At 46.6% G+C, this 11,067-nt stretch overlaps 1 protein-coding gene across 1 annotated transcript; it reads left to right on the plus strand.

Moving 5' to 3' along the window:
* Nucleotides 1–1,045: 1,045 nt before the first annotated feature.
* LOC119357966 (NAC transcription factor NAM-B2-like) lies at nt 1,046–1,639 on the plus strand. The gene has a single exon (XM_037624717.1). It carries the CDS (start codon nt 1,046–1,048, stop codon nt 1,637–1,639), a length of 594 nt encoding a protein of 197 aa, XP_037480614.1.
* The last annotated feature ends 9,428 nt before the right edge of the window (nt 1,640–11,067 follow it).

The raw sequence follows: 11,067 nt of genomic DNA on the forward strand, positions 1-11,067 counted from the left end.
GCAAAATTGCGTTATTAATGAGTTGCGCCGAGTTTTAAGAACTACAAACATCCATAGGTTTGAATTTTTTAAAAAAATTGAACGCGTTTTTCTATGAAAAAATTGATTACCTTTTGAGACGCGTGCATTTTCAAAATACTGAACAATTTTTTAAAACACAAACAATTTTGGAAATTAGAATACATTTTGAAATTCTAAACAAATTTTGAATTATTTTTTTACATTTTTAAATTAAAAATAAATTTTGTACTAAACCTGGGATAGCCGATCGAAATTCCCCTCGCCGACAGCCTAGGCCCACACTCCCAAATGTTGACCAAGGCCCACCAGCCGCCAGCCCAGCCTAGGCGTGACTTGGTCAAAATCGGGAACAGCCAAGCAGATCTATCGACTGGATCGCTCCTGGGAGTTTCAACATCCATAAAATTGTCAGCTCATGTTTAACGAACTTGTTGTTGTATTCATACTTTGGTACAAATGCAACTTCATAGAAAAAATTGGTAACACCATTCAAAAAAGAAAAGTTAATGCTTAACAACATATAGTCTAATTTCGACGATCTCGCTGAAACAAAGCTAATCATGAAGATAATCCGAGTAATGGTTTGCGAGAGATATGATTTTGAAGTTTCAAAAGTAACATTTGTGGAGTGCTGACAATATTGCTTTTGTCGCCCATAGACGCATGCATATCGCTGGTGAATCATTTCGCTAATATTTTTTGTCCATTTAAAATTAGCTTGTATGGTCTCATGTGGAATAAAAATGTGGAATGTGATCATGCTGAGCTCATCTGACGCTGTCGTGTGCTCCAAATACAGTCAATATTTGTTGCTTGGTCATTGTTTGAGGAAAGATTAAATCAAGGCAAATATGTTCGATAAGCACCTCTTCATCAATTGTCCGAAAGTCATACAGATTTGCTAACAACTCACTCCAAGCCACCGCCCCGTACAAGGTACTGGGCGGTTACGTGTTCCACTGAACATTTTGAGTCGCCCACACAATCTAACTCTCCTGGGCTACAACTTCGGTATCGATCAGCGATGGCGAACCCTAATCTGACAGCTGGTTACGTGTTCCAACCCACCGGCCGTGAGCTCATCGACCACTACCTCGTCCCGAGGGCGGGGCTGGGCGGCGACATCTTCCCCGGCTTCATCGAGGAGGGCGTGGACGTCTTATCCTTGCCCCCGCGTGAGCTCCCCTTCCGGGAAAACCACATAAGGGATTATGGCGAGGTATGGGGCTTCTTCTTCGCGGCAAAGTCCGCCGGCGAGACGTGCCCGACGCCGGGCGCAGGCGGGTGCTGGGTGCAGTACGGCACGGAGAAGCCGTACTACGGCAGCGAGGGCGGCCGGGAGGCAGTGGCGTTCCGACGCAGGTTCGCATACCGCTACATGTGGAAGGGCGGGGCGGTATGGTCGCCGGCGCGCTGGCTGATGAAGGAGTACCGGCTCAACAGGGACGCGACCGCCTTCCGCCGCGCGCACCCGGACCCCGAGGCGCGGGACGTCGTCTTCGTGGTCCACAAGGTCTACCGGAAGCCGGTGCTCCCCCCGCCTGCCGACAGCAGCTCCAGCGACAGCGAGGAGGAGGGCTCCGAGCGCTCCATGGTGTTGAAGAGGAAGCGGTCGTAGAATTATGCAACTGCATGTTGATTTCTTCAGAGTTGTTGTGTCTCTATTTCGCTTCATTTCAGTTCTGGATTCTCGATCTAGTTGAGGTAGTTTTATTGGTCCGTTTCATTCGAAGTACAATGTAATCAGCTTCCCTCGCAGCATCTGCCAGAACAGTTCGGAGGTATTACCACCGTTTCATTTTATGATTTATGTTTTATGTGAACGTGAGTCTTGGTGTGTGATGTCTTCCCATCTGAATAATGTTAGATTTTATGATCTATCTTCATGGTTCGCTTTGTTTCGAATTATTGGAATCGCAGTAGTATGTTTAGGAGTAATGGTTACTACTCCAGTTTCAGTTTCAAAATGGTTTGAGAGAGAGATATAATTTTGAATACCACTCCAGGAAACAAGCTAAAGATGTCTTCACATCTGAATAATTGGGAGCTAATTAAGCTTTGGATGACTTTGCTGGACATAAGCACCATATTACTATAAGCTGTAATGTTCATGCATCTGTGACTTACCTAACAGATTTTAAACCAACAAATAGTACATCCGGTCGTCAGGTCGCGCAGGACTGTTTCTGAAGCGACTTCTAAATTCTAATGAAGCTTGGATCAAAGATCAATGGTGAGATCACCATTCACACTTTCCTGCAGATGGTTACCCAATTCTGGAAATTATTTCTTAAACCCCGACGATCCATGGCATTGAAGATAAGTGGACCTGGAGTTGGGATTCAAAAGGAGTTTTTTCGGCGAAGTTAGTATATAGTGCTTATTTCACTGCGGCAATCAATTGCAGTATGGATTGCACCATAAGGCAATTCTGGGCGCCGTTGAAGTGCAAACTTTTTCTTTGGCTCGTCGTCGTGTTTGGACGGCAGACCGTCTTGCCAAGAGGGATTTAGCACATAATGATACTTGTTGTTTCTGTACCTCTACATAGGAGGCGGCTCATTTCAATCATTTGGAGCTCGGTGTTGCAATGGGCAAATCTGAGCGAGATTGTTCCCTCGGCTTCCCTTCCAATCCATGATGGTGGCAGGAGGCCAGGTCGAGAACTCATGGCACAAAGAGAAAGGCTTTACATTCCTAGGTGTCTCTAATCATCTGGAGCATATGGTGAGAGAGGAACAAGAGGGTTTTCAACAACACATACTTGCCTTTTTGAAGAGTCATCAATCAGTTTAAAACCGATGCTTGGCAATAGGCCGATGCAGGTCTTGGTTGTTTCATATTATGATTTAGATTTTATGTGGACGTGAGTCTTGGTCGTTTCTTACCATGTTTGGGTTGTTCGTAGCTTTGTTTCGTTCATCTAGTTCGGGAAATAAGGTTGAGCCATGTAATTACAACATTTTAAAAAACTGCCAGGATAGTTCAGGAGGTATATCCTTCAACCTTCAAGAGTAGTAGTTTAGAGAGACAAAATTAGGGTTGGCTACAGAAAAGTTGTAATCACCTAATAATAGTGCCGAAACTTGTAAATATGTGAAAATTGGTACTCCCTTATTTTATTCAGTGCACATACAAATAGTTTGCCTTTTTGTAAATTGGACTGAACTGAGACACTAGTAGTAGATGTTATTTTTGTTTGAACTATAGACTAGTAGTAGAGATGTCAATGCTATTATTTTTTTGACCCCCAGATGTCAATGCTATTGACTGGAGTGTTGGGCAATCATTGCAAGGATGTGCAGTTTCAGTTTATAAGGCTATATATGTTCATGATCCAGGGGACTAAATTTTTGCTGGTCATTTCACTCCAGAGCTTAGCCTTGTCAGGTAGGTCTTGTAGCACTTGCATGTGCCGAGTAGTTAGTTTCCACTTCCAACATAGCAGCAGACCATGGCTCCATGGCCGAGGCCAATCAACGATTTTGCATTTCAAATAACTTGCTGAGTGCAATAACCATACTTGTACAAGCCGTAATATTCATGTATATCTGTGACTTGCCGTCCTGACTTCAATTGATTTTTTTTTTGAAAAATGATTCCACAACTGTAGTGTAGGATTGCTACTACCTCCCAAGCAACATTTTGGCTGTTTCTTCCAGCTAAACACTATCTGGCAGCAACGTTTTGGCTGCGTCTTTTCCGGCCAAACATGGCTGCACCCCCATGCGGCTTCGGTGCTGGACCCCGCTTTGCATGCGTTTGTGCATGGCGTGCAAATTTGCACCCTTTCCGTTCATCCATGCCTAGACGCAGCCGATGCATTGCTTTTCCCGATACTAAGGCCAAGCATGTTCTACACTGTCGTGTCATTCTGCAAGAAGACGAACCGCTTACTGCTAAGAGTCTGGCCAAGTACTCCAAACTGTTTGAACATTCCCTTGCGGTGGACATTGTCCAGGCGTTTGCAGATTACTATGGGTGAGATATAGTGGGAAAGTCTTGAACTCATGGGCATATGAACCCGGTTTTCAAAAATGCATTTTAAACGCGTTTTAAATGACAAAAAATTCAAAACAAACGCATACATCTTCGCACACATGTGTATGCAGCACAAAGTTTTGTGAAAAAAATCTCTTTATTTTGCCTCTGCGAAAAAGACAACATTCAATGCTTCTAAGTAGCGTTCTACGATGCATTTCTTTTTTTCTTTTTTGGACATGCCAAAGAAAAAGTTGTTTTTCCGTAAAACTTTCTGTGTGCACATACAATGTGAAAATATATGTGTGAAACTTCTTCAGAGTTTTTTGGCATTTAGAATGAGTTTTCCAAAGTAGGTACATCCATTTACTTTCCGGGTGGGACATGCCTAACACCGTGCTTTCCAGGCTGCACCATACCACTGCCAGTGTTCGGACTATCATAGCTTTGTGTCGTGCCCCCTTCTCCATCCCCCATTGGACCCATCATTGGTCTTTATGGAGTGCAATCTTCGTGCGATTTGCGGGAATGTTCACGGTTTTAATTGTCTTACCAAACGCGCTACCGTTTGTTTCATTATTTCTGCTGCCTCTCCTGCTGTGGTTTGTCTCAAAGCATTCAAACTGGACCTTATTGTGCTGCCCACGGTGATCAATACGCTGGCCCAAGCTTTCAGGACTTCTTCTTCTTCCCCATGGTCGGCACCCAGGAGGCATTCTTCTCACCTGGCAGCGCTCAGCGGTGTCCATCTCCAGTCCCACCATTGTCTTGCACCACATTACGGCTCTCGTCTCTACTGTCGTGGAGAACCTGTACTCGTGGTTGACTGGGATTTATGGCCTCAAGGCAGTGACGACAAGTTGCAGTCCCCGGCAGACCTCCAGGATGCAGGGTTTTGTGTGCTGGTTCATGGCTGCTTGGGGGCAACTTCAACTTAATCACTTCCTGTGTTGGCAAGAACAATAACCATATCAATCACCGCATTTCTGTCCGAAGAACTCCTGATGAAGCACATGCTCTTCGGCGGCCAACGCTGGTGGGGCTTCCTTCCTGGGCATCCTGCGGACCAGATCTGTCGGGGTACACTTCTCCACCACCAGCTAGTCAAGCTCCTCGACGCGGACGGATGTCGAGAACCACTTCCCCATGGTTTCGTTCGCCGCGCGAGACTACTTCGGCTTGCGGGTCACGGTCGTCGGTGGCCCTCTTCCATTTTCGCTTCGCGACCATGGTCGCCTAAGCGGCGTATTGCATGGGTCCATCCCTGGCCATCCTTGGATTTGGCTATATCGACCGACACAGAGGATTAAGGTGAAAGGTTGTACAAGCTATAGGTGTGTGGTAATAGCAGAGGATGCAAGGAGGCGAATGCGTGAGGATGAAGATGAAGGGAGGGAAGGCGAAATTACCTTTTCTCCCCCGCTTTATAGCTGCCGCAATAAAACTGAACGGTTTGGCCTCACGGTGTGACAAGCGCCCCACATCCTCTACGGTTTCCCATTCCGCGAGATGTGGGTGTGCGAATTCAGGCATTATCATCATGACATCGCGTGAGCATCCTCAAGGGTCTATGAGCCTATTTGACAAGACAACACAGGCCTGGCTGTGACGATTCAATCAACCGGAGACTTGACATCATAGCTCGGAACGCGGGGCATCGGCCTTCAGCGAGCTCCCCGTCGCAGCCGAGCCTGCAACGGAAGGCGTTTCAGGAGTCCTCGTGGTGAGCAGGCCCGCAGATGTCTTCAAGGTCGAGCTCCCAGAAAGAAGTCCCGACATCCAACACAAAGACGAGGAGTTCATCTCGGTTCTCGAAGACCAAAGAGCTCCAACCCCACACAAGCTCGGGGGCTACTAAAGGTGTGACGCACCGAGGGTGCCTTCTCCACAGGGAGCCTGGCAGTAGACCTGCCAAGGGGCCCAGGAGGCCGACCACATAGCTAGCAACAGGAAGGTGCCTGGAGGAATGGGTAGGCTTCCAAGGATCATCTTGCCCCCCAAACCAGCATGGTGGTGGCCATGATTGGATCTTTCTCTTGTAAAACTATAGCCCTCACCGTGCATATAAGGAGATGGCTATAGGGCTCTCATTTCGATATACTCTAATAGACTAGACTCTCGGTAGCAACCTCATCTTCGCCACTGTAATCCCTCGCTCGACGTACACCCACCATGAATAAGAACTCAAAGCATGACATAGAGTATTACTCCTCACTAGAGGCCTGAATCAGGCTAAAAACCCTTGTGCCACCTCCGATCTGGTACATACGGCCACGTTCACCACCCCACCGAGGGTACTGACCAAATTATGCAACGCCAGAGCTTATCAAGTCCAGCACCCAATGAGGACAGCCAACAACAACGAAAAACAGGCGGCGCCCCGATAGGAACAAGAAGGCGATGCACGGCGAGTGGCAGTGTGCGACGCGTGGATGGGAGGTTTTGGCGGCCCTAGGGTCTGTAAACTGTGTCATCTCTCATAATTGATGCAAGCACAGCATGGAAGTGGGAGGCAACTATGCGACACATACCCAAGCAACCCCCTGCAATGGCCACAACGCTCAGGCCCACACCCCCACACGCCCGACCAAAGGGGCCACTCAACGCACATGCCTGGTCAAAATCGAGACCACTAGCGAAATCGACCGCCTCGATCGCTCCTGGGAGATTTTGCCCCATGGAGCTTAGTGATTTAGGAGGTGCGTGTATTTTGAAAAAGGAAAGCCATCCATAAATTTGTCAACCCATGTTTAATGAACTTCTTGTTGTATTGGTATCAAAGTTGTCACCTTTTAACTTTGGTACGAAGGCAACTTCATAGAAAATTTTGGTGACATTTTTGGAAGAAAGAAAAAACATCAAAGCTTAACAACATATGGGTCTAGTTTTGATGATCTTGTCTAAACAACAGGCCATGGAGATAGATTGTAAATCCGAATAATGGTTCGAGAGATATATAATTCCGAAGTTTCAAATAACATTAAGAGCGATGACATCATTGCTTTTATCACCCATAGATGCATGTGTGAAATGTTCCACTATATTTTTACCCCTTTAAAATTAGCATGTATGGTATCACAGGGATAAAAATGTGCAGTGTGGTCATGTAGAGCTCATCTAGCATTGTGAGGCTCTAAATATGGTCAATATTTTTTGCTTGGTTACTGTTCGAGGAAATATTAAGCCAAGAAAAACATGTTCGACAAGCACCTCAAGTTGCTGCCTCTCAGAGGTACTCCGCTCCTTCCCAAGACAAAATTCACCTCTTCATTAACTGTCTAATAGCCATGCAGATTTGGCAACAACTCACGCCTACTTGCTTCCGAGACTTATGGGTTATTGCCACACCAAAATTAACCTCAAAAACTTCATTTAGCCATAGGTGCGTGCGTGGGACTTTCACACGATGAATTTTCTCTGGTCTTTCTTGTGGTACCGAAACAAAACAGCGGTGTGAGGGAGGATGGAAGAAGTGTGGAGCGGAACGGAAAACCTTTCCTTTTTTAGATAGGAAGAGACATATATAGATATAAATATTAAAGTATAGATATAGAGATAGAGATGTTTTTTAAACATCCATAAAGTTGTCGTTCCATGTTTGTCGCCTAGTAACTTTGCTACTAAGCCAACTTCATAGAAAAACAAATTATGACACATGTGAAAGATATAAACGTCGAAGCTCAACAACATAGGGTCTAGTTTCAGGGATTTCGTCGAAACAAAGCAGACCATGGAGATGCACAAAAAATGGTTTGAGAGATACATCATTTTGAAGCTTACGAAAAATATCATTTAGAGCACCGACGTCATTGATTTTGTCGCTATATGTTTCCCTTTAAAATAAGCATGTAAGGTCTCATATTGAATAAAAAATATGAAGTGTGATCATGTCGACCTCATCTAGCACTGCCATGCTCAATATTGTCAATATTTGTTCCTTGGTTATTGTTGGAGGAAAGATTGAACCAAGGCAAATATGTTCGATGTCCACCTCTCCGACCCGCCGCCCATACGAGGTACCCTGTTCCTTCCAAAGACACGTACCTCTTCATCAACTGTCTGTAACCCATGCAGATTTGGCAACAACCAATGCCTACTTGCTTCTGGGGCTTATGGGTTGTTGTTATGCCAAAAGCAAGCTCAAAAGCTTCATTTAGTCAGAGGTGCCGCTCTCAATTATCTGAACTAGAGACTTAGGGAATGTTGCGGCGTTCCGAAGCCTAGATCACCCTCCCTCTCTTACTAGTAGAAGTAACATTTAGAGCGCCGACATGATTGCATTGTCGGATGGATGCACGCATATCGATGGTGAATTGTTCCGCTATTTTTTATCTCTTTAAAATTAGCATGTATGGTCTCATATTGGATAAAAATGTGGAGTGTCTTCATGCCGAGCTCATCTAGCGTTGTCGTGCTCCAAATATAGTCAATATTTGTTGCTTGATTATTGTTCGGTGACAAATTAAATCAACTAACATATGTTTGACAGTCACCTCTCGTAAGCCACCGGCCATGTAAGGTACTTCGTTCCTTCCGAAAACACAAATCACCTCTTCAACAACTGTCCGAAAGCCACGCGAATTTGGCAACAACTTACTCTTATGCTGCCTACTTGCTTCGGGAGGGGGAGGGGTGCTATGTCAAAAGCAACCTCAAAAACTTCATTTAGCCAGAGGTGTGCCTCTCTCAATTACTTGGAAATTTTGAGACTCAAGAATGCTAAGGTGTTTCGAAGCCTACATCACCCTCCCTCTTGTATATTTATATTAGGGATATTTTGTGGACTCTAATCCGATGCCAGTTGTTTTGGGCCAAGCATGGTTGTGAAACAAAGCCGAGACGAAACCGAAAAAGCCCATTCAGTCTGACCCTATTTTTAGATTTGACACTCTTGATCAATGACCCTGCTTCGTTATTGTTTGAGGAAAGATTAAACCAAGGCAAGTATGTTCGACAAGCACCTCTCCCCACCCGCCGCCCATACAAGGTACCCCGTTCCATCCAAAGACACATAAACTCTTCGTCAATTGTCCGAAACCCATGCGGATTTGGCAACAACCCACGCCTACTTGCTTCCGAGGCTTATGGGTTGTTGCTACTCCAAAAGCAAGCTCAAAAACTTCATTTAGTCCGAGGTGCCTCTCTCAATTATCTGAATTTGGGACTTAGGGAATGCTGCATGATCACCCTCCCTCTCTTACCAGTAGAAGTAACATTTAGAGCGGCGAAATCATTGCTTTGTCGAATAGATGCATGCATATCGAAGGCGAATCATTCCATTAGGTTATTTTTTTTATCTCTTTAGAATTAGCATGTATGGTCTCATATGGGATAAAAATGTGGATTGTGATCATGCCGAGCTCATCTAGCGTTGTGGTGCTTCAAATATAGTCAATATTTGTTGCTCGGTTATTGTTGGAGGACAACTTAAATCAACGAAAATATGTTTGACAATCACCTCTCGTAAGCCGCCGCCGGTGTAAGGTACTCTTTCCTTCCAAAAACACAAATCACCTCTTCATCAACTGTCCGAAAGCCATGCAGATTTGCAACAACTTACCCTTCTGCCGCCTCCTTGCTTTGGAAAGCAACCTTAAAAACTCCATTTAGCCAGAGGCGTGCCTCTCCCGATTCTTTGGAAATTTTGGGACTTGGGAAATGTAAGGTGTTCCGCAGCCTAGATCACCCTCTCAGATTGGACACTCTTGATCAAGGGGCCATCAAATTTTGTTTGAACTGAGCACATGCGGCCCAATTTGACACCCCCTATCTGGTGTGCCATCTGTACTTGCTTCTGGAACCTTCCTTGCTAACTGCCATGATGTCGTCCCATCTACAAAAGGAGGAGGAGCAGCAGGGCCCCCGGATCTGAGTTCTCCCATGGCATAATCGAACTATCTGATCCACCCAACATTTCGCGTCGCCCACAGAACCTACCCCTCCTAGCCAAGCTACAACTTCGGCATCGGTCGGCGATGGCTAATCTGGCAGCAGCTGGCTACGTGTTCCAACCCACCAGCCATGAGCTCGTCGGCTACTACCTCATGCCCAGGGCGAGGCTCGGCGGCTTCTTCCTCCCCAGCGTCATCGCGGAGGGTGTGGACGTCTTGTCCTTGCGCCCACGCGCACTCTCCTACCGGGAAAACCACAGGAGGGATTACGGCGAGGTATGGGGCTTCTTCTTCGCGGCAAAGCCCGCCGGCGAGACGTGCCCGACGCCGGGTGCGGGCGGGTACTGGGAGCAGTACAGCCAAGAGAAGGCGTACTACGGCAGCGAGGGCGGCCAGGAGGCAATGGCGTTCCGGCACAGGTTCGCGTACCGCTACACGTGGAGGGACGGGGAGGTAATCTCGTAGGGGCCAATAGCACCTGTGCAACGGTTTTCATGCGAATTGGAAGGAGTGTGATGTAGTTCGAATGAATGGTTGTGGTGCGACGTATTTGAAGCCAACAATAGCTCCAATGCGACATGGCTCTGTTTAACCATGAAATGAAAAACACGAGGGGTTAGCGATTTGAGTTATGACATGCGGGACCCACTAGTTACTCGCATGCGGGTGGTACCCACAACTTACCCATATAAGCATGCCCGTGCTCATAACCGTGCCCCGACCCGAGCGAGCCACAGCCCGAGCCAGGCCCCCCTCCATTGCTTGCCCTGCCTCTTTCCCACCTTCTTCTTCCTCTGCTCCGACAACGAAGCGCGCCGCCGGCGAGTGATGTCTAGCTCGACTTTGGCCTCCCGCCAATCATGGACGCGGTATGGTCCACTGCCGTTGACAAGATGCCCCGATTGCCCGCGCATGGAGCCTCTGAAGCATTTGACTTGTGTGAGGGAAGAAAATGGCAACCATGGGCACGAGTTTGTGAAATTCTTGAGCAAGCCACAGCCGAGGCAGGTTAGATCTGTGTTCTTGACCAATCGTATGGTCTAATTTCTCCCGATTTCTTTCTTTTTTCCTCGAATTAGGGCGGTGGATCTGGTGGCAGATCTAGGATTCATGCGCCGCCGGCCCCCTGTTTTTCAGGTTCTGAAGAAATGTGGGCATTTTGAGTGGCTCGATG

The sequence above is a fragment of the Triticum dicoccoides genome, chromosome 2A, assembly GCF_002162155.2.
Source record: "Triticum dicoccoides isolate Atlit2015 ecotype Zavitan chromosome 2A, WEW_v2.0, whole genome shotgun sequence".
Classification (NCBI taxonomy): domain Eukaryota; kingdom Viridiplantae; phylum Streptophyta; class Magnoliopsida; order Poales; family Poaceae; genus Triticum; species Triticum dicoccoides.

Bases quoted from the DNA above. Each gene is read 5' to 3' on its own strand.
- LOC119357966 (XM_037624717.1), top strand. From the start codon at position 1,046: ATGGCGAACCCTAATCTGACAGCTGGTTACGTGTTCCAACCCACCGGC.